Source organism: Sinocyclocheilus grahami, unplaced genomic scaffold (genome assembly GCF_001515645.1).
Source record: "Sinocyclocheilus grahami isolate Dianchi unplaced genomic scaffold, SAMN03320097.WGS_v1.1 scaffold1132.1, whole genome shotgun sequence".
Taxonomy (NCBI): domain Eukaryota; kingdom Metazoa; phylum Chordata; class Actinopteri; order Cypriniformes; family Cyprinidae; genus Sinocyclocheilus; species Sinocyclocheilus grahami.
Window position 1 is genome coordinate 440,157 of NW_015506311.1, and position 25,620 is coordinate 465,776.

General features: G+C 37.9%; 1 protein-coding gene across 1 annotated transcript in view; it reads right to left on the reverse strand.

Annotated features, from left to right (window-relative positions):
- LOC107567192 (dedicator of cytokinesis protein 3-like) overlaps window positions 1–25,620 on the reverse strand; it is a 278,352-nt gene that overhangs the window by 228,729 nt on the left and 24,003 nt on the right. Inside the window, exon 2 of the mRNA XM_016252833.1 lies at window positions 2,314–2,397. Within this exon, the coding sequence (XP_016108319.1) occupies window positions 2,314–2,397 (84 nt within the window). The remainder of the gene's footprint in view (window positions 1–2,313; window positions 2,398–25,620) is intronic.

A 25,620-nucleotide genomic window follows, 5' to 3' on the forward strand; every position in this document is an offset into this window, starting at 1 on the left:
AGTATCAGAATAGGGCAAGACGAGAGGGGGAACCCGAGATACACAGGCGAAGAAAAGGACACGAGGAAACAGACAAGGCAAGACTAAGAAAAGAAAACCAGCTCCGTAGAGTAGCTATCGCTAAGAGAGTGATAAATGCTATACAATACTCGGCCGCTTGACGGGGATAAGAGTGAGTGTTATATAGGGAAGGTGTGATTGATGACAGCTGTGTGCAATCAGTGCTGTGTGCAATCAACTGTGTGTGTGTAATCAGTGCAATGGATGATGGGAACTGTAGTCCGGGTGAAGTGCAACAGTGGTGTGGTGCAAGAGTCCATAGTAGTGGAAGGGTGACCTCTGGTGGCAAGCAGACGGAAGTTCATGGACCGGATTCGTGACAGTATTTTACAAGTTTTTGTTACTTCCACTGTTCATTGTTTTGCTCTATGGTAACACAACAGAAGTGCGCTCTCTCTCTCTCTCTCTCTCTCTCTCTCGCTCTCTCTCTCTCTCTCTCTGTCTCCCTACCGTTAAGTAACTTGTGCATTGTTTTACTTACTTGTTTTTTACATATCCGCCCGAACTACAAACTTTCCAGTGATGTCTGTGAGAAAGGTATATTCACTCAACAAGCTTGTGCATCTGCGCCGCCGCGCGCTCAATCCACTCAGCGTGCTTTGCTAATCAGCTCACGCACATCAGTTATACAGGTGTTAATCGGTATCGGTGCATCCCTAATAAATAAAAAAAATAATATATATATACATATATATATTGATTTAGTGATGTTTAAGCCACTTCCTGTTATCTAGAGATCTCAAAAATGTCTCAAACTGACTTAGATCTCCCAAGAAATCAAAGTTTGCAAATAGAAGTCAAACAATAGATCAGATTTCAGTAACTTTTCCATCAAATTCTTTCAAGACCAAATGATCTGAATGGTCCACATTCAATTTATAGCTCTATTCTATAACAGTATGTCAAAAATTGTTTCATTTGATTCTATTTTATGCCTCATTGCTGAGTAACCCCGAAGCAATAACATTTCCACTGGGAGATCAAGCTAGTCTCAAAGTAGACTGATTTGAGAAGAATTGACTCAGACAAAAGGTGATTTGCAAAATGTTTTGAAGCCTAGGGGGGACCATCAACATCTAGAAGATCTTGCTTCATTTACTTCTTCTCACAGTATTCCTGATAAAGGAAGATTACTCATGGAGAAAGTGAGCAAACTTTTGATCAATACTACAGGATCGACAAGCCACTGCGAATATCACATGATCAGTCCCGTTATCTGAGCGAGCCAGCACATCCAGGCCAGGGTGTCGATGTACAGCTTTCATCAAAACAATCGATGATACGTCCATGAATCAGAGCCCTTGTCCTGAAATGGGTACACAACAATCCCATTAACTGCATCTGCAGGACTGAGGAAATGGTAGGCTACAGCTAGCTAATAGTGCTGTGGTGCAAAAAGTCAAGAAATAAAACCAAACTTATAAAACCTCTAACTTTGAAGAAGCTTTAGTCTACTTAAAGTCTACCTGATTCTGAATATATGCGAATCAAACATGCATTACTGCTCTGAAGGCTGAAATACAGTTACATGATGACCCTAGAGGCGCCCTGAAAATCTGCGTTAGAAAAATCTCTCGGTTACATTTAAGTATTCAGGATTATTCTGGTACCAAAAGTAAAAACTGCCGGCAGCACAAGTTATACACTGAGTGAAAAATGCAGACACAGGAGAATTTGTCTTATAATATACAAGACGCACTGAACTAAGAGTGGGTGGCAAATGTCTCCTGGCACTTTCCATGAAGAGGTTACAAAAAAGGTTTTAAACTCTAATTTTATTTATTTATTTATTATTAAAAATTTGTATGGTCATTCCTAACCATAGGAATATGTTTTCTGTCCACCATAGGAGGTCAAACAAAGTGTTTTTGTATTTCATTGTAATATAGTTGACATATCAATATAGTTGAATGATTCAACCCCGATTCCATTGTTATGTTTTTAGAAACAAACATGAAATAAACATTAAAAATAAATAAATAAATAAGAATAAATGGTAACAGTGTTGACATTTTTACCTAAATTGAGCTGTCATTCTGTTGGACGAGATAGTTTTGGACCAAACGTTGGATTGTAATTATTAACAATTTACATTTCCAATAAAATGAGGAAAAATATTCATGACGTCTTTGACAATCGAGACACCAATTTCTACTTTATTCATGGAAAATGGCTTATATCTTGAAAGGTTTTCCATCAACTCCCATTTCCAAAAAACATCCAGTTTTACGATACTTCCAGAGAATGACTTACCTTCACACTTTTCCAGGATATGAACCGTTTCTCCAAGCTCTAGAGTCAGACCATGTGACACTGATCCACGGAAACTACAGACCACTGGGAAAAGAGAAAAGAAAAACTAGTTAGAGGTGTATTAAAAGAGTTCGGAGAGAATGCATTCGAAATAAACCACAAAACAGAATGAAACGATTTCCCAAAACACTCCCCCTGTCTACCATTGGTCAGAAAGCCCCGCCCCCAACTCATGCTATTGGCAGAGTCTGTGTTGCCGTGTCAGGCTGGTTGTACTGCTCAAAAAACTGAAATTTGTTTATTGTGCCACGGAGACAGAATTTTGTCAGAATTTTGAGTTTATATCACGCAATTCCGACTTAACTCGCAATCTCACAATTCTGTGAAAAAGAAGTCAGAATTGTGAGATAAAAAGTCGCAATAACCTTTTTAATTAGTTTTTATTCAGGGGCGTAAATGTGCTTCCATAGCATATTAACAAAATATACAAAAGCAAAAAGAACAATAACAAAATATAATATTGCGAGGGAACTTCCCAATTAAAACACATCAGTAAATTCAACAGAGGTGAATAATTGTTGGCTTTCGTCAGGAGGGAGCTCTTTATGTTCTCCATACATTTGTTTTTCATCTGATGAGATCTGAGGAATGGCTCAATTCACTCGAAACTGTACATAAAAGCTGGAAATGTTGCTGTTGTTCAGGGATAAGCCAAAGATAAAGACAAAGCTGCTATTATATTCGGGTCATCTGTAGTCCATGCTTTTACCGCTGGGTTCAGTAGAATAAAATGGGTCTGTTTGCGTCTTTGTTTTTTTTGGGCCACATTGTTTTCTTCCTTGGTAAGTATATTTTCCTCCAAAATATAGTTACTATACTGTTATTATTACTCCAGTAACACTGTGATAACTTAGTATCAGCCACCACTGTCATAAAGGGTTTAATAAACAAAATACAAACATTTTAAAAGTTTTAATTGAAATTTTCACTCACATTGTTATGCTGATAACATAATTTATAATTGTCATATAATATGTTATTTGTAATAATGATTCAGCAGCACAGTATATGGCGCCATGGTGCCTCCACAGTGCAAATGGGTAGAGCAGCACAGTGGAAATAATAGGATTTATTTTCAATGAATGCATTCCAGAATAGCAAAAACTGATACGTGAGGGTTTAAAAGCAGATATATTCTGAATTGCCATGGTAACATGGACAGAGCATCCCAGGGAATTATCGAATCCATGCTGATGAAAAAGCTCATGCGCCTGAGAGCCTGGCTGATTCCAGTTTTCCAAGAGCAGATATTTTTCCGTAACCATTGCGGCATGGGCATCACATGGGAAAAGTCAACATGACATCAGAAATGACTTTCTTAAAACATATTCCTGGTCTCATTGTGTGCACTATTTAAATGAAAAAACTATAATCCATTATGAAAATACAACAATTTGCTCTTACTCTGAAATGACTTTCCTTTTCCATGCTGACTATTATCCAAAGCTTTCAAGTTCTGGCTCCATATCACCCAGTTTTAACAATCCAATCCATTCCAGATGGATAAAATGAAGTCTTGTTCTGCATTTCTTATTAATTATCCCATTTCACTCAATAAACTTGCAAATGGCTATTCATATTAACTTTAAGAGCAAAAAATTTAGCATAAACGTGAATGTGTGTAAAATAGAGATGCCTCTGAAGAGATATTTTTGAACAAAGCACATTTCTAAAATAAACCCCCTCCTTAGTCCACATGTAAATGCAGTTTATTCAGTCAAAATTTCCCCCAAACTGGAAAATAAGCCATCCGTTGGCCATTTCATTAGATAAGGATGAGATTATAATGCTCAGACAGGCAGACCAGCTGAAATACCCAGAACAAAGCTGAGTAATTTCTCTGAATCCATCTGTATTTGTGCAACATGATCCTGTCTAGCTTGTTTTGCTGCTGTACACAGACATCTGATGGGGCCAAATTGATATCCATGTCTGCTCTTTCCAACATCTCCTCAAGAAACAAACTGTTCACGGTGTTACGATGGAACCGGCTACATCGCTGGTCCAGGAAACAATTGAAGCATCCATGATTTATTTCGAACCGACAATGATTTAGATGACAAATATGATATTGCATGTTGCATACATTTATTTGTATACCATATTCCTTACTCAGACAGAACTACTCTGCCTGAGGAGCTGAATTAGTGTTTCACAGATTCTGAATGGTTCTCAATCTGAAAGGAGATACTGTATTCGTTATACAACAGTAGCTACAATTGCTTTTCTATGCAAAATACACTTTTTAGGAACTAAAATAATTAAATACCCAATCTGAGTAAACACTTGTCGATTTGGACTGAAGGAAATCAGCATCCGAAAGCAACAATGGATTACATTATCTCAATGGCGTTGTTCTCAAGACACCAAAATATTAGCATTAACAATTAGACACTGAGTGAACTTAGTGTCTTTCAGGATTTGTCATGTTCATTTACCCATTTCTGATGAAATTATACCGTTTGTTATTTAATTTCAAAGATCATGGTTTATTATTTAAAACTTGTTAGGAGGCTCCTTTTGCAGTTTCCAAAAAAACATGTGACTGCCGCCAGAGGTCTGCATTTAGTAAATAATTCAATAGCTATTAAAAGAGCGTTTCATGAGTTAATCCCACTAAAAGACTGAACGACATAAACAATATGTGTCTTGAATATGGAAGACTATTAATGGCATCAGAAATGGCATTGTGATGGCCCTAATGCTGTAAAACAAATAAAAAATGCTGGTCAGTTAATATGTAGGTCGCCAAGATGTCTGTAATAGAGCAAATCATGCAGAACGCATCTTAAAAATAGTGAAAACATCTATAACACAAAAGCAAACTCCCCAAAAACACACACACTGTATATACCGTAGTAAACATAGTAATTTACTATATAAACAGGGTTGGGAAGGTTACTTTTAAAATGCATTTCACTACAGATTACAAAATGCATGCTTTGAAAAGTATTTTGTAACGTATTTCCTTAGATTACTCAAGTTTAGTAACTTAATCTAAATACTTTGGAATACTTAAGGTACGGGGCATATTAACTTTGATGTCTTGTTTTTATGTTAACCACCTCTAAATAAAAATGGGTAATATGAATGCATTTAAAGCAATTATAAATATAATTATTTTTTTTTAAATATGAAACTAAAACTGCCAGTAGGTGGTCTTAATGAATGAGTCATGGATTCATTATATTAGTTCAAAAGAACTGATTCATTAAGTATTGAATCAAGTGATTTTATGAATGTAATTGAATCATTCTCTCAGCTGATTCGTTCAAAATGCAGATTCATTCAGGAACCAGACAGCACTAGGTTGTCACAGATGCGCAACTCTTCTGCTGTGTATTTAATTCCAAGGCAGTAGTTATTTGCATTAAGTGATAGATGCTACTTAAAGTTAGTGAAAATAGACACTCCGTATTTGGAACTATATTTGTTGGCGATATAGAGCAAATCAGACAATACTGTTCTTTAATGTAAGTCACTTAATAACTTCTTGTTTTTCAATTGCATAAAAGCAGTATCACAAATGCTGTCAGAATCACCAGCTGCCTCACTGGTTAAATTTGTTTTTACATTAAATAAAATAAATTACATTTAAATTCAACCGAATCACTTTGGTAATCTAAAATACTTTTCGGATGTAACTATAATTTGTTTACCACCCATTTAAAATGTAACAATATAACGAAATGCAGGTACTCATATTTTGTATTTTAAATACGTAATGTTACATGTATTTCGTTACATCCTCATTTGACATATTAGCTACTAGCCTAAGAAATGCTAACTTGTTACACAACAAAAATAAACACTTAACATCCAAAAACAGGCATTACAACATTATCATTTAGTATATAAACAGTTTTTTGTGACATATTTAACAACTAGGCTAACCAATGCAAACTTGCTACACAATAGAAATGGATTCTAAATATCCAAAAATAGGAATTACAACATGGTCATTTAATATATATATATATCGATATTATATGTCAGTAAAATATCGACATAGACGTAATCGATATATATCGATATAATATATATTAATAAATATCGATATAGACGTTTAGAAAAGGTCTTTAAGATGTTTATGATTTAGAATGAATGTAAAACTGACATCTTAGAGATGTCTATCAGATGTTTGTGCACAGCAGATGCAGACGTACATGTGCTAACTGGGTAGGCTAGTTCACGCTAACTTGCAATACGACAAATACTTTAACAGTTGGGTGTCTACTGTTTTATAACGAATCTTTAGCAGAAATATTAATAAACAGAAATATCTTATTAACAGAAGAGAAGAGAGACAAATATGGCACATCCTGAGAGGAAGTTACATTTTAATTAAGGCAAATAGCTTGTCAAATTAGCATTTTTTGTGGTGCCTGCTAGCAAAATGAGTCGAATGGCTCTGCAGCAAATAGCTGTACCCTTTGAGATGCATGTGTGTGTGTGTGTGATTAGCGCAATTCACAGGGATGTTATGACAGCTAGCTGAGGGCAAGTTAACCCTTAGCAGAAAAAGCAGGTTAGTAAACAAACTCAAGAGTATCCACTGACTTCATGTCTGCAAACATGACAGAAGACAGACATTATACGCCTAGTAACAAATCAACTTACAATCTGCATGTATTATGCTAACGCTACAGGCTAAATTAAGACATTTGCATGTGGCATCTATATGCAAACATTCTCATTAAATGGATGGTGGCCGCTGGAGCCCGTAGGGCCGCACCTCTTCCTGCCATTCTGAATTGTGTCCTGCCATGCCAAATAAACAAACTGCAAGCCAAATGGATCCATGCCGGCAGGTTTTTGTATGCGTGTCTCAATAATTTGCTAAACAATCAAGCAGAAAATGCTAATAAATCTGGATTTATGGAAGGGCAGCAGTTTGTTCTACTCTGTTTTACTGAAGGATATTCCAGACACTCAAATGGAAATGTAGTGAAACAACCTACATTCTCTATATTTGATTTACACAAACATTTTGCTGTCTGTCATTAAAACTGCACTCAATCTATTAAACACTAGATGGCAGCCTGCTTAATAGAGAACATCTCTCCCCCCAAACCTCACAGAGACTGTTCAGAATAACATACTGCCTCAGTAGTTTAACTATTCCTACAGTAAATGTAAACTGTTCATAGTATGCAAATTGTCTCTATGCATACTATATTTGTCTAAACATGCAATATACAACAGAGCACAAAACAATGTAGTAGCATACTACTGTTCAAAACAGTTTTTTCATGTGATATTTTAAGGTACAGTATGCAGTATATACTAAGCATTCAGTATTTTTAACTTAGAACATTAACATACTGTTTACTGCATACTGTTACAGCTCAGTATACACTGCAAAACATCTATTCTTAAAAAAAGTGGTATGCTATATTAATGATCAACAGTTCAAAAAGTTGTATGCTACACTGTTGTCCTATGACCTTCATCTTTTTTATAATAAAAATAAAAGTAAAAATTCTAAATTAAATTAAAACAAATAAAAATAAAAATAAAATAAAACATATCTGAAAATAAATAACCAAACAACTGTATGGTCCAGTGCAAGTGCATTTAATAATATAATATAATATAATATAATATATAATATAATATAATAAACTATATACAGAAGTTTACTTTCAGTGTTTATATTTAGTATATTGATTTTTAAAAAATAAAATGTGTTCAAATCAACTTTTTTATAAAAAAAATGAGACTTAATGAAATGCAAGTGCAAGTTATTTATTTTTCATTGGCTCAAGTTAAAAAATATAGATGTCAATCATTACCCTATATTTTTTTAATTGGATGAATGAAACATTTTTTTCAGTGCACATAGTCTTTGTGATTATGAAAGTTGCTTGAGAAACAAATACTTTCTGAGTCAAAAGATTTTATCATGTAATGACGGTAATTCTGGGACAACATTAAAGGGATTTGATATTTTGAGATATTTTGAAGAATGTGGGTAACCAAACAATTTATGGTCTCCATTGATTCTTCATTCATCTTCTTTTGTGTTCAACAGGAGAAAAAAAAAACTCAAGACAGGTTTGGAAAAAGGAAATTAACTGGATGAGTAAATAATGACAGAATTTTCAATTTTGGGAGAACTATCCCTTTAGAAGGTGGGTAATTTCTGAATAGAATCATTGTGAGAATGAATCCTCACATCCTTCCACTCTAATTTCGCTTTAAATGAATAGCACCCAAAAAGGATGGTTTCACCACTATTTACTCACCCTCATGACATTCTAAACACCCAAAAAATATTTCCCCATCCAAAGCATCAAAGCTCAGCATCATGCATTGGATTCCCCTGAGAGAAATACCGTACTTTCAGAGTCTGATGCAAACTTTGGCAAGATGTTCTTATGATAGCTTCAAGGCGACAATAAAGCGAATTGATAAGACAGAAAGCAGTTGGGCGTTGTGTTAGTTGTGCCCTCATTTGAAGTGTATTTTACTTAAACACTTTGGACTCAGTCTGGGCACAATGCCTGCAGCCACGCTAAATGAACTAAATGGGCCATTTGCCTGCATCCATCACAGCTTCTGAGGTGTGGAGGAATGTATGTAAATTAGCCTTTGATTTCATATGCTGTTCAGTGACCAGTTCAGGTGTTGTCCGTGTGACAGCTGAGGATGTGACTGGGCTGGTCTGACATCAGTGGGCAGGCACACGTGCCAAATGGGATTGCATTATGTGTCTAAGTTACCATTTAACAGCTTCTGACTCAAAAATATTTGTAATAAATGCTACCATCTGGTACTAAAATACTGCCAATACAAAACGCAGTCAGAGTGGTGGTTGCCAACAACAAATCCCTAAACAAAGTATTAAACTTCGACGACTAACTCATCTTGTAATGTGCAACGAATTAGGTGCATGAACTATATATTTGCAGCGGTGGAAAGAGTACTGAAAAAATATACTCAAGTAAAAGTACCATTACCTTCCAAAAAATGTAGTGTGAGTAGAGTAAAAGTACTTGTCCAAAAAACGACTTGAGTAAGAGTAAAAGAGTAGCCTATTTAAAAGTACTCATGAGTATTGAGTAGTGAGTACTGAGCTGTGGATTCTACCCCCTCATAATAAACGCTGTACACCGCAATTTATACATTTTAAACATTGTACATCCTGTAATTCACATTATCTTGTTTGTCATAAAGAATGAAGAGGATCTATCATCCAGCAGTTTTAATTTTGACTGCCAACTCTTTAAAATACATCAAAAGAGCACAGAAACAGTATTCAGTCGAAGAAAAGATGAAAGTGAAATTAAAATCATGTGTAAGGCCACTGAGACAGCATGCTGTTGTTGCACATAAAATATTAATGTTTAGAACAGTGCAAATACAAACACCATTAGAAACTCATAGTTCAGCATCACACACCATGATATAGGTTAAAATGAGAGCCCATTTCTCTCCAAAACGGTGCCAGTTTTAGCGTTTTGCAATAAAGAAATAAAAATAACTCAACTTGATAATTTATGTTACAACTTTAACATAAATGCACATTGTTCTAGAAGGGGGCATCATGCCATACCTTTTACACATTTACTCGAATTGTTATGCTGGTAATCCAATTTGTAAGGAAACATGCATTAAATAGCGAGGTATTTCTGGGGAAATTTTTCAAAGGAAAACACACACTCATGTCTCTTTGCTGAGCCGCGGCGGTCTCGGTGAATCAGCAGCATCCACAACTGAACGGAACAAAAAGTGTTGAACTTGAAAATTGTTTATGCGTGAGTGCACTTGCTAATTGAAGGCAGATTGTACAAAATAGATTTTTTTTTTAAACGTTTATTAACGAGCTGCAGTTTTATTACACACGCGCTGGCACAGATGCAGTATATTAACGCCACGGGTCATCAATAAGGTGCAGATTGGTCCTCAATTTGTGTTTCCAACACACCTTTTCACAGCGCGCATCACGTGCTGAAACTCATCAAAAGTCAACAAGTTCAACAAGCAACAACAACTTATCCAAGTGACTGCTGCAGAACGCACGCGAGAGAGAGACGAGGCAGCGCAGATCGCGCGTCTTATAAGTGAGTGGGAATTTAGCGAACGTGGCACTTGCGGGAGTTAACACTGTATGCAATACCCGCAACCTCACACCAAATTTCAGGCCGTGTAGATAGGCAAGCATAGCCTATATACAAATCATTTAGTAAGCAGAAATCCGAAATGTACCTTAACATATTAAGTTAGAGGAAGATGCGACTGAATTGATGCTTGAAGAATGCGCTTCCAGCAGCCATGATAAACAGTTGGTGGTTAAAGTTTTCTATGCACAATTTGATTTGACGAAAGTCATGAGACCTATTACTCTCTATCCAATCACGTTGATGGATAAAAATAAAATTAAAATAAGCATGTAACGACCACAAACGGAGAAAAATAGTGGAGTAAAAGTACCGATACATCACTTAAAATGTACTCAAGTAAAAGTAAAAGTACACAATTTTTAAACTACTGTTATTGATAAAAACTACTTAATTAATGTAACGTGAGTATTTGTAATTCGTTACTTCACACCCCTGTATATTTGTAAGCGATCAATCTAATGTTTTCACAAACAAACAAATGGCCAAAAAATGAGCCAGAATTACTCGGATTTTGCAAATCCGTTTCGAGCTACATTCATATGTGGTTTGAAATCCTATTCAAATCGAATTTCTGGAAATGCATTTCAGTCTGACTGCTCAGATCGGAACCACCCAGAACACCCTAGCAACTGCCTAGCAACGCCCCAAAACATTATATCAACCATTCAGAACAATCAACTGCTTAGCAACCCCCAGCTCAACCGCCAAAACACCCTAAAAGACGCTAAAAACACTTAGAACTCACTAGCAACAGTTGTGAAATGTGGAGTGGAGTGAAGTGTTTTATCAACTTATAAGACTTTTGTTTTGTGAAAGCCTGTATCTGAACTGGTATTGTAACTGTCTAATGGTTTAATGTTACCATAGACAATGCCCTACCTTGCTCATATGGTATTAATTTCATTTTTGAAAATGTTTTTGATTGATGTTTAGACTTTTTTTGGGGGGGGCTAAAAATCTGAAGAGTGCCCATCCGAAGGGCTACCAGGGATTTAGAAAGTTTGCCAGCGCTGCCCAAGAACATGTTAATGACCACGTATAAAAACTTAACTGTTTAGAAAAACCCCAGAACACCCTAGCAACCTCTTAGCAATAGTCCAAAACACAACATTCTAGATTCTTAAAATCTAGTTAATAATACAGTGTCCCAGACTGGTGTGACATAATTCGCTCACTCAAAATACTAATTGTATTAGTATTAGTCGCATACTAGACCTAGTCGCATACTAGACCACCGGTTAAGTGGATAAACAATGTATGACAAACACATTTTATTTTATGAATCTGGGTAAAAGGATCAGCTTGATAAGAGTGTGTATGAAGTGTGTGAAGGACACTTGGGCCTCCCACAACACAGTCAAACATATTGAATGATTAACACAGACAGATGGATCCAACAAATCCTTGCACTTCCAGACACACTTTTGTTTACAGTTTTTCCTGGTGTCCCAGTTTATATGGCAAGTGTCACACAGAGTGTCAGAGAATTTACTAATCTTGCTCTGAAAACAAAGAGACAGATACAATGCCATCTGCTACACAATGAACATATCTACATGTGAGATCTCAGTTACTGACATCAGTTACATTTAACAGCTACCTCTCATTGTACTTTTGTGTGCTAACAAGAGCTATTGACTGTTACTCTAAAATACTGTCTGTGAATACAAAGCAGATCTACAACTCTCTGTCATGCAATTGTAACAGAGGCCAGCTGAAATGAGGTAACTGCAGGTAAAACCTCACTCTTCTGGAGATGTGCTAGCAACATATGCTAGAGGCTGTCTTTAGCATTCTTGTTAGCATGCACAATACAGGTGTGGAATGACATGAGAGTGAGTAAATTACAGAATTTAATGTATCCCTTTTAATATCTTTATATTTCTAGTACCTTAAAGGAACAGTTCATCCCAAAAAAGTTGTTTACTTTGGATTACTTTTATGATGGATGGATGCGCTTTTTGAAGCTTCAAAAACTCAGGGACCATTCACTGCCCTTATAATGCTGGGAAGAGCAAGGATATTATTTAACATAATAACACTGTTTGTCTGAAAGGAAAAAAGGTCTGAAAGGTTTGTTGCTGCCGTGTGTTTTGAGTTTGAGCTCCGTCAAGTTAATTATTTATTGTCTATTTTTTATCTTTAAATCAATTTTAAACACCATAATTTTCGTTTCTATAACATGTGAATATATCCCCTATCGTATTCTACAACTAAAACAATCAGAGCGCCTTGTTATCACTAGTTTTATTTTGATTTCCCAAGACCGCTATTAGCATATAGCCCGTTAGCATCACCACTAATTTTGCTTGCATTGCTAATGCTCTATTCACACACACATTACCATTGTTTTACTCACTGTTACTTCCTTTAAATGGCGGATGTGTGTCTACATTTCAGTGCAGGTGAGGACACGTTGCTGGAGGCCATGGAGAAGCAGATCCGCGACCTGGTGGAGAGGCAGGCCCAGCTGAGAGAGCGGAGAGCCATGCTGGAAACATCCCGGGCTGACGCTCACAAGTCCGGGGTTAGTATACATCACGCTGCTAACTCTCCCACCACCTCTACTCCGTGTGTTTCTCTGCACAGGCCCGGTGCACCCAGGACGCGATCTTCCCAGATGTCCTTCACTCCGGCGCCGGGACACCACAGACCCTGGGTGCACCCACAGCGGAAGACGCGAGCCAGGCCCCAGGTGACGACCTCTCTCTTTGAGATCTCCACCCGGAACCACTTCGCTCCCCTCCACGAGACGGAACGCGACTCCAGCGTCCGGCACGTCCGTGCTACGTTAGCTGAAGGTAAAGTGCACACCCACTGTTTCCCTGGTGCTCGTGTTCTCGATGTTTCTGTGCAGATACCCGCGATCCTGAAGGGCGACGAGAGCCCCGGAGCGGTCGTGCTTCACGCCGGGGTTAACGACACCAAGCTGCGGCAGTCGGAGACACTGAAGAGGGAATTCAGGAGCCTGATCGAGACCGCGACGACGATCATCGTGTCAGGACCGCTTCCCACATATGATTTTAACATTGATAATAATCAGATTTTTTTTGAGCAGCAAATCAGCATATTAGAATGATCTCCGAAGGATCATGTGACACTGAATACTGTAATGATGAAAAAATTCAGCTTTGCATCAAATAAATTAAATTTTAAAATATATTAAAATAGACAGTTGTTGTTTTTAATTTTAATAATATTTCACAATATTACTTTTTTTCTGTTTGTTTGTTTTGTTTTTTTACAAATAAATGCAGCCACGGTGAGCATAAGAGACATCTTTCAAAAATATAAAAAATGCTACTGACCTTTTAAACACTAGTTATGCATTTATTCATTTTTATACAGCAGCTAATGGAGTTCATCAAGTTCACACAAACAAAGGAGCTCTGGTGGGGAACTACACCAGAGCACTGTCAGGCAGAATAACATACAATGCCAGATGAACGAAGCCTTAATCCATCCTGCTGCAAACAAAAGCCAGTGTTCCTCATTTAGAGCTGCTTTCAAATCCATCCCTCACCAGAAGATGTACGGCCTCTCAGACCTTCCCTCCATCAAACTCTTATGTACTTTCAGCAGCGCACCAGTCAGTCTGGCTCTCTCAACCTCAGAGGTGGGCCGAATCATAAAAAAATACGTCATGCTTTCCCCTGCTTGGTTTAGAGCTGCTGTGAAGAGGAGACAGTAGGATTAGGGCGGAGAACGGTTTTGTCTTTTAGCCTGAGAGCAAGGGATTTTTGAAGAATACTGAAATCCATGAAGGCGTTAATCACTGTGTCTGCGTTGGACTGGACGACTTGACTTCATTCATGCCGTATTGTCTGTTTTGTTGTAGCATTGGATGCAGGCACCAGTGATCCTGTAGACTGAACATAAAATTTAATACCAACTCTTTTTTTTTTGGGGCTTGGAAAAACATTCTCCAACTCAATTTTTGTATTGTTTTCATAAACGGCTCTGGTGCATTTGCACTTTATTCAATTTGATTTCTGTGTGGAGGCCGTCCCAGATTTAATCAAGACATTATTTCAATTACATTTGGAGAAAGGGAAGGTGGAGGTCAGCAGGAGAGAGAGGGATTTAGTGGGTCTGAGATAAAAAGTGGATACTATTATTCAGCTCGGCCTTATGGGTGACGCCTCTATCGTTCGGTTGTGGTTTCAGAATCATTCTTGTTACAGGTTGAGAAATCACTGTATTTGTGATTTTAGCATGCAGGGGCCCAACGTTTGGAATTCCAAGCAACTAGCTAACAACATCATAGAAACCACCCAAGAAGATCCTCCAAGACAAACAATTTCAAAGGTTTTGACTTCCATATTAAATGCAAATGCCATTGAATATAATATCCATTTTGTAAAGCTAAATATGGCTAAATTTGCCAAAATTTCACAGACAAAAAGGTCCAAAAGGTTATTTTTATTTATTTATTTATTTAGTCATTTAGCAGACGCTTTTATCCAAAGCGACTTACAAATGAGGACAATAAAAGCAATCAAAACTAACAAAAGAGCAACATTATATAAGTGCAAATGACAAGTCTCGGTTAGCCTAACGCAGTACACATAGCAAGGTGTATATATATATATTATACACACACACACACACACACGTACACACACATACATATATACACAGACACACAAAGAAAAACAAGTAGATAGAATAGAAAAAATAGAAAGCTCGTGTTTGTTTGTTTGTTTTTTGTTGTTTAAAAAAATGTATGAAGCACACAGAAGCCACTTTCAAACCGAGCAGCTTTCTGTAGCTCAACGCAGCAAATTCGTGCAACTTTCGCACCTTTCGAACCTGTAACTTCAGTAACTACGACTGTACCTTTAGTTTTTATTTGCATGAGAACATAATGCTCATAATTTTTTTTTTCTTTTTATCTATTTATTTATTCAAAATACATGCAAATCATACATAAAATGACTTGAATACACACACTTTTAATTTTTACATTAAAAGTATTTTAAATAATAAAAAATTGGGGTGGCATAACCTCACAAACTGATATCACAATGATTAATTAAAACAAGAAAAATTAAAACAACTGAAATTTTGGACAGAAGATCTGCTGTTGAACAAACTTTATAATTATTTTTTTGAAAAAAATTATATACTGCTTCATAACTTATTAACATTTGAAAACCTCTGTCTGCCAAATCCAAGTCATGTGGTGCAACCTACAAATGTCAACATGTGGCGTAACATTCAAAGCCACTCAAAAAAAAATATAAAGATACATAAAATAACATTAAAACAGGAAATTATATCATAGAGAGGACCCCTGAAGACCCTCATGACTGAATGCCAAGTCAACTCATGTTGTTAAATGTCATGTGGTGCAACTCCTAAAAATACTAATGATATTTATGAATGAATAATTCAAACTATTTGTAAAAAATATTTTTCACCATAAAAAAAACATTTCTAAAAATGTTTGAAAAATAAGGATTAAGAATTTGTCCTCACATGTATGCAACTCTAAAAAATAAAGCTTCCAAAATGTTTTTTTCACAGTGATGCCACAGAAGAACCATTTTTGGTTCCCCAAAGAACCTTTCGGTGAAGAGTTCTTAAAAGAACAATTTTTTCTGTTAGTATGAAGAACATTTTAATAATCTAAAGAACCATTTTCCACTGTAAAGAACCTTTTGTGGAATGAAAAGTTTCCATAGATTGTTCTTGTTCTTTATAGAACCATAGATACAGTATTATCAATTCAAGCCCGCAAGGGATGCACTTGTACCAACACTCTTTAGATACAAAACTGTATCTATTGAAGCATTAACAAAACAACTCTTAGCCTGAGATGAGGCTTTAGGGCTCTTCCTGTGCCAACTCTGGATCGTTGGCTGTGGTGAAAGGGATCAGATCTCCATATGGTCAGACCACGTGACCGTCAAACCGGTTCAATCAAACTGTGATAATTCTAGTCAGCACGCAATTCAGTTCAACTCTGACACTAATTCAATGAGATTTCAAATAGAAAATTCCCAACATAAGAACGCTAAAGAGGAATTCAAAATGGCACCGTGCATTCATTAAAAAAAATAACTTTTTAACGACCTCAAATATTATTGCTAGATAGACCGCAATGATGCTGTAAAGCAGATGTTGAAGCATTTGATGTTTTTTCACTTCTTATTTTCTTCCATCTATTCAAATTTCCCTTCAAGGGATCAAAAGCTTTACTAATTCAGTATTTGAAATTATGCATGATTACACAAATTAAATGCTTTTTTGCTACTGCACATATGGGCTGTGCTCAGAAACAGTTGCAACCCACTCAATGTACTTTGCATATCTTTATGCAAAATTTATGGCAAGTGCGGTTCTTAATATGGAAATTAAAAACAGCCCAAAATCATTTACATTTATTATTACATCATTTATTTACATATATATATATATACACACACACACACATACATACATATATATATATTAGACTTGTGCCGGTATTAGGTAATGTGATATATCACGGTAATGAATATGCACGATATTGTTATAGTGGGCACTTCTAAATTATATATTACAAATTATTCAGAATTTTGAATGCATTTTAAGAATACTTTTCCCATCAACTGGTCAAAATGCACAACACCGCTGTATGCTGCGTGAAAGAAGTGCGCACTCTGATGTAAACAAGCGCGGACGAGAAGCACATGGCGGAACATGTGAGAGACGCTCTGGATGAAAGCGCACTTTCACTCTCTGACAGCAGATGGCGCTAAACTGCAGAAATGCAGCCGTTACCTGTAAACCCTGCAGAAACCCTGTAAACAAAGCAGCTGCATTACTTTCTGTTTCTGAATCGTGTTTAAATGATTTAAACAGTCATTCAGATTTGTGTATTTGCTATGATGTTCATCACAGCGCCAAATACTTAAATATTTAGACTTAATAGGCTATTTATTTTCAATTTTTTTACATTTTAATCTGGACTACAACCTAGATATAAATATATGCCCTAGATATTGTTTGAAAGTGTTTTGATTCCTTGTTGTTCGGTCACACTTTACATTAGGGCTTCATTAGTTAATAATAGTTCTGATGCTTTAATGAGTTATTAATGTCTCTGTGCTATGTAGTAAGTGTACTGTAACAGTCTCTCTCTCTCTCTCTCTCTCTATATATATATATACACAGTATGTGTGTGTGTGTGTGTGTGTGTGTGTTGGGTTTTGGTCCTTTTAACATCTAAAAACGTCAAAATCTCAAACAAATGAAGGGGTCAATAAGTTAACAAATGGAAGTCACTGCTTTGGTAAGACTGATTGGTTTAATTGATTTTCCTTCCCATTTCATTTGAGTGAACGGCGATGTCTTATGGCAGTACGGATCAGAACAAAAGCTGCATTATAAAGGATTATGTTGGATTAGCGAGGGGAAATTCTGATGGACAGAACATGAAACACAGCACAAACATAGCAGCCTGTCGGTTTCACAGGTAAACAGTAGAGTGCGTTTAGAGTTAAAGTGAAGGAGAGTGTTAGAGAGAGCATGTGTTATATAAACAGAGCACGTTTGAATGTCCAGTCGTGACTGCATGTGAAAGGCACTTGTGTACTACAGGAGCTCTTCAGTCAAATAAGTCAACATACAACATTCCAAGATGCCTTTTTATTTATTTATTGGCAACAGACAATGTTTTTATCTGTAGATTTCATATTTTTCGGTATTTTGCATATATTTATTTCTTTTTTATTTATTCTTTAAATAAAACTACAAAAAGTTTGAAATATACATTGTTTACATTTACTTATACAAGTATTAGTTTATTTCAGTATTTATATATCACATTTTATATTATATATGGCTATATCTCTCATATATATATATATATATATAAACAAATGTTCGAGCTATATATATATATATATAAATAAAATTTTATACTAAATAAAATAGTATTTTATGTAAATAACAAAATCTAATTCTTTGGCTCTGTATATTATAATCAACAAAACGTCTCGGTTACGTATGTAACCCTCGTTCCCTGAAGGAGGGACCGGAGACGTCACGTCGGTGACCGATGTATTGGGATCTCGTTTCGAGAGACCAATCTACTTCGAGTGTAAACTAAATGAGCCAATGCGCATTGGCATGTGATGACTGCATCCAGCTGCCGCTGATCACAGCGTGAGCATAAAAAGGCAGCCGGTGCAATGCATACCAGGTTTTCGCTGAGGAGCGGAGCCGGTGAACCGGCCGCTTAGTGGTGGTACAGCAGCCATGGCAACGGGACGTGACGTCTCCGTTCCCTGAAGGGTTACATACGTAACCGAGACGTTCCCTTTCAGTCAGTCACTCCGAGTCACATCGGTGACGACGAATTGGGATCCCTACTAAAGCGCCATGGATGCTGCCCCTTCCAGTGTCCTGTGCGAGCCGCTTGCTCCCCTTTGTGGTGTAGGCCGGGGCTCGCAACAAGAAGACCAGTCACTGTTGTCATAGCACTACCCACTCAGTGAGATTGGATAACACTGGGAAAATGTACCCGTTCCACTTGGAACAGGGACACTGCGGAAGCCCCATCCTTCCCGAAGAAGGTTTCGGAAGCAAATTCACATATGAACATCCGTTTAGGTGCATATGGAAAATTGTAGGTGATTGTAAACACGGGCTCTGAGGCTATACCGTGGACCTTACAAATATGGGATCCACTTAGGTCTCACATATGGAAGCCAGCCTTCTACCGGTTCTCAAGGATTCGTCGAGTGAAGGCCTGGCGCCGGACGTTCCGCCACGTCTGGCTGCCGAGGGGACGGATGAGCTCGACAGGGTCTACAGTACGGACACTCTGGAGAAGTTTCTAGCAAGCGGGCAGGGCACACCCTGTGCCTGATAAGCCAGGGTGATGGCATCCACTGTCCAGTGGGCCATCTTCTGCTTAGAGACGGCATTCCCCTTCTGCCAGCAGGTCGTAAAACTTTGTGTCCTGCCTACGTAGCCTCTGAAGTCTCGAACAGGACAAAGCAAAGCTAGGGCTGGGTCTGCCTATTCCGGGGGCAGCGCTTGCAGTCTCACCACGTGATCCCTGAAGGGAGTAGTGGGAACCTTGGGCACCTAGCCGGGCCGGGGCCTCAGGATTACTTGGGAGTCAGCCGGCCCAAACTCTAGGCACGAATCGTCGACTGAAAATGTGTGCAGGTTCCCTACCCTCTTGAAGGAGTCCAGTTTAAGCAGGAGCAGAGTTTTCATTGAAAGAAACTCTAGCTCAACTGACTGCAAAATGCTCAAATGGGCCCTGCTGTAGTGTTTTAAGCACCAGAGACAGGTCCCAAGAGGGTATAGAGAAGGTCTGGGGAGGATTTAACCTTCTCGCCTCCCTAAGGAATCTTGATGACCAGATCATGCTTCCCTACCGGCTTCCCTTCCACGGGGTCATGGTTAGCAGCAATCGCAGTGACATAGACTTTAAGGGTGAAGGGAGACAGCCTTCGCTCCAACCCTTGCTGCAATAAGGAAAGCATGACCTGGTCGTCAGGTTCCTTAAGGGGGTGAGAAGGTTAAATCCTCCCAATGAGAAGAACACCACTCGCGAACAGGTTCCACTTCAAGGTGTAAGCGGGTCTCGTAGACAGTGCTCTCGCCGAAGTGATGGTGTCAACTACCTCTTGGGGTAGGTCACCAAGAACCTCCGCGACCCGTCCAGGGACCAGACATGACGTTTCCAGAGGTCTGGATGCGGGTGCCACAGAGTGCCCCGTCTGAGTCAGTAGATCCGGGACAACAGGAAGAGCCCGGAGGGCAGGACCTCATACTGATATGCTCGTCCTTCGTCCTTACCTGGTTCCACAGTTTGGCAGAGGGTGCGTGAGTAGGGCCTTTGTTGACGCTCTCGAACCGCACACTGCTGCCTGCTGGCGATGGAGGAGGATGAGTGTGGTCCGGTGCTGGTCTGTTCGCGACTCTCCGTGCCCTCCTGGGACCCAGGGACAGAGAAAACCGCTCTCTCATCGAGATTTTTCATATTCTCCACCTAGCCCTCCTCCGGGGGAGGAAGAGGTGCCTTCACCATCCCCCAAATAACAGCTTCCTCCCTCTCTGGGTCACCCGTCCCGGGGCTTCTTGCTCTTTCGCTCACCGCCAGGTTTGATGGGGGCCTGGATGGGTGGGGCGGCCTGCCTGCGCCCAGCTCCACGGTGCCACTTGCTGGAGGCTGGTGCAGATGCGGCGCGGGAGCAGGGGACCGCCCTCGGCAACGAGCAGGCTGGGGCGTTGCGGCCGGCGGACGGGTGGAGGGTTGGTTCCCTGAGGGGTTTGCCACCACTGTAACCCTCAGACCGCCCGTGCTACTGCCCAAAGTAGTCCACGCCTGGCTACCACCAGGAAGAACACTAGATCGCGACAGAGGCAACGGAGCTTCACCCCCTGGAGGAAACTGCGCCTGGCCCGCACCTCCGAGATGGTCATCTTCTCGCAATGATTCATCCGCGAACGCCACCTCAGCGTGTTTAATGCCCAGACACTTGAGGCAGCGATCGTGCGCATAAACCCGGCGCCAGATAACGACCGCACCCAGAAACGCATGGCCGAAATGGCATCTTTAAAAAGACAATCCGTCGTCTTTACAAAGACACACCCGCTTATTGTACTCTTTCAGAGAAATTGTCTCTTTTAGGGAAATGCTCTTTTACGTGCCGAGACGCACAGGGGAAATGGCCGTTTAAAGTACGACAGGGGGTAGTGCAGCCTGAAGTGCACAACCCACTCGACACAGGAACGACCACCACTGAAGCGCCGTCCACCAACACAAAAAGCTCCCGAGAGCACGCTAGACTCGTACATATATATATATATATATAATATCAACACAATGATAGATTGTGTATTATATTTTATATTATCTAAAAAAATCTACAGAACTCTCGTGCATATCTATGTATGTCTGTGTGTGTGTGTGTGTGTGTATGGTTAAGAGATCTACAATACAGTCATGCAGAATAAGGCATTAATATGTGCTTTATAAGTACTAACAAGCAGCCAATATGCAAGCAATATGCATGTTAATAAGAAACTAGTTAATTGTAAATAGTGTTCCCTAATCTAAAGTGTTACCATTTTTTTTATTGTAAGAACAATAAATAAAGAATTCTATAAAAGTTTGATATTCCACAACTTTTCTTTTTAAATATGTACTTAAACAGCCACTTTTAGTTGTTAAATCTGAATAAAACAGCCTCCTTCATATAACATGCTTTATCATGCATTTGCTCTATAAGGAAGGATGTTGTTTTAATTACTGAAAACAGTCATATGTAGAATATAGGGATGTAACGATTAACCGCGAGCCGGTTGAAAATCGATTAAAATATGTGACGATTCAAATCAGTTGAGATGGTAAACAAATCGTGATTCAATTAGGGGTAGGAGTTCATATGAATGTATGTCTGAGGGGAACTTACTGTCTTTAGAAAAGTTTAGATGGTATTTTTTCTTTTCATCTTGCCTCTGTATAATGCATATTAAAGTTCATAAGAGCAGCGCTGCTTTGATTACAGCGGAAACCAAGCAAACGCTTAAAGCACCACCTGCTGGCAGAGAGTGAATCTGCGTCTCATTCAGTTCTGTTGTTTCTGTTTCATGCAGATATTTTTATGTAGTTTCACAAAACTGAAGTCAAACCATTCTGTTTTTGCTCCAAATTTCGAAATTATACAATCTAATTTAGATTAAAAACTGCTCATGTTGCATGTATGCAGCATCTTTGTTTGGATCATGATTAAAATGCAGTGGTTGCCTCTAATTTTAAATGGAAAGAGCACAGACAAAGCCTTATTTTGTTTATATGAAGAGATTTATTTTATTTGTGTTACTTATGTATTTGATTTGGGGTTTGCTTTAAAATTTCTATTTAGTTTTGTTATTTACATTATATTAATATGTGACGATTTAAATCGGTTGAGATGCTAAACAAATTGCGATTCGGGTAGGAGTTCATATGAATGTATGTCTGAGGGGAACTTACTGTCTTTAGAAAAGTTTAGATGGTATTTTTTCTTTTCATCTTGCCTCTGTATAATGCATATTAAAGTTCATAAGAGCAGCGCTGCTTTGATTACAGCGGAAACCAAGCAAACGCTTAAAGCACCACCTGCTGGCAGAGAGTGAATCTGCGTCTCATTCAGTTCTGTTGTTTCTGTTTCATGCAGATATTTTTATGTAGTTTCACAAAACTGAAGTCAAACCATTCTGTTTTTGCTCCAAATTTCGAAATTATACAATCTAATTTAGATTAAAAACTGCTCATGTTGCATGTATGCAGCATCTTTGTTTGGATCATGATTAAAATGCAGTGGTTGCCTCTAATTTTAAATGGAAAGAGCACAGACAAAGCCTTATTTTGTTTATATGAAGAGATTTATTTTATTTGTGTTACTTATGTATTTGATTTGGGGTTTGCTTTAAAATTTCTATTTAGTTTTGTTATTTACATTATATTTACATTTTGTCATTTAGCAGGCGCTTTTATCCAAAGCAACTTACAAATGAGGACAATAGAAGCAAGCTAAACGTGGGCTATAAAATGAACTACACAACGGGTCACATGACTTCAACGTCACCACCATTAAGCTTCTCACAAATCTTTATTTAAAAACATATTCCCTGAAAGTTTGAGTTAGAATAGCTTAAGACACAACTAGGCTGGAAAAGCAGATTAGTAGATGACTACAGGTAGATGTGTTTGGTGTGATGACATTTAATGTCCCCAACAAACCTCTGTAGTCTCATTTAGCCACTTGTTATCGCCTTTTTTCAAGACAAGTAAAAGATATAAAACAATTTCAAGGTGGTATTACTGATGTATTTTATGTCATAAAAATAATAAACCATTAAAAGTGTTAAAAAAAAATATATATATATATATATATATAGACCTTCAACACAGACCTTATTACAGGCTTTTATCCAAAAAACCCATTCAAACAAACCCAATGACTTCAGGACGATGGAATTGGAAGTGCTAAAATGCTACCTTTGGCCTCCAAAACTGTCATCCCTGCATCACTCCAGTAACAAAACAGCTTAAGCCCAAAGTATACTTCATTTACAGTCAAACACATAGCCTTTCAAAGTATATTCCATTTGATATTGTGTGCAAATACAGGCGGTCGACACATATGTTATAGAAAGCTTCATCTTTGTCCAGCATCGGTGCTATACATAATGATGTTTATAATAATTATGACAGACAAAAATGTCTTTGTACTCTTTTAATCTAAAGTTGCTGCTATCTCATAACCCTCTCACACAAGCACTTGTCAATGCATTGTTTAATGTTGTTATTGTTCTTCCGAAACAATGGAACGGGCCAGTGCTGCCACATTGTGGAACAACTGGTTAGTGCAAAACAAATTCAATGCACACGTGCAACCTGTACAAAGTACGCAAAAAAATCGGGTGTTGTGCAGACAGTACACACATACTATTCTGGCAACTAAATTTTTGTCACGTGCACTGTATGCAGACCCTCAAGTATGTGTAAAAACTCTTGGGCTTTAATATAAAAAAAATGTGCGCTAACCGCTAGGCCATGACTACAAAAGAAAACTAATTAATCAAAAATTCCAATTACATACCACATATTAAACTAAAGAGTTCCAAATACACATTCTTCTTTCTTCACGTTTTCAGTTAGCCTTTGGTCAGCAAATGAACCGCTTAGCCTTATAGCTCAGTGCTAACGGCCTATTAGCCTATTAACTAGTGCTAACTGCTATGGATAGCTTTTGATTAGCTAGAACAAAACATCATGATAACACTATATTATAAAGTCATCAGCTGAGACTGAAATTGCATACTGTCTGTGTAGGTACTACATTTGACGAGGTATGAACTTCACAACTGTTAAAAAAACCTGTTTTATATAGTATGAATGTGTACTACATCTGCCATGTTCTCAGTGTCACATGACTAAAGGTGTGGTCAGACTTACCATTGGTCGACGAAATCCAGTCATTTTAATAGGACTCTACGCGTTTTGAGATGCGTTTTGGGAGTTTAGCGTGAGAGTGAAAAAAGTTCCCAACATAGATTACTCGTAAAACAGTCTCTTGTCGCCATCTAATGGCAGAACAATGTAACTTGAATCACAATCAAGAACACACACGCACAGGGCAATCAGGGTAGGGCGTTCCTGTAGAGATTTGAGAACCAGAACGAACTGTTGTATAAATATATATAGATACACATACAAATTATCAAATTAAAATGAAAACTGAAAAACTAGTATTACTAAAATATTACTAAATACTATAAAAGTACAAAAAAAAACTAAAATAACACTGAGTGATATATTAAATAACCATGTGATAACATTTATTTTGCATAAGCAAGTGCTTTAAATACATTACAAATGACAGCATTACATTTCATTTTAATGTTTTTTTTTATTAACTTTAGAACTGTATAGACTGGAATAACAAAAATAGTGAGATGTTTTGTTGAGAGGGTACAGACCTGCATGATATTCATACTGTACCTCGTCACGTGATATATAATGAAAAAGTTACTTAAATACTACAACTACTATTTTTAGAGCGAAATCCAACTATAGACTAAGTATAAACCTCTTTAAAAGTACTGTAGTGATCAGTTATGGAACTACAAAGAGTGAAAAATTTAAGGGGGTCTAAATACTTTCCGTACCCACTGTATATATATATATATATATATATAACCCTAAATGATAATCCCATTGTCCTTTTATGAATGAATGAACAAACAGATGAATGGAAGAAAGAACTGAAACAAAATAATTGAAAACATGAGGTGAACTAAACCACTTCCTTCAATCGCTAACGGGCTGTTACTTTGCTGCTCCACAGACAGTTGTATCATAATTGACATACAACAGGGGAGCACAATCCTATTCTTGAAGAGCTTTCTGCAGAGTTCAGTTCCAACCCTGCTCCAACACACCTGTCTGTAATCATTAAGTGTTCCTGAAGATCTTAATTAGCTGGTTCAGGTGTGGTTGATAAGGGTTAGCGCTGAAATCTGCAGGAAGCTAGCTCTCCAGGAACAGGACTGGTCTCCTTTCACATACAGTAATACAGGGCTGTCCAAACCTGTTCCTGGAGGGAAACTGCCCCGCAGAGTT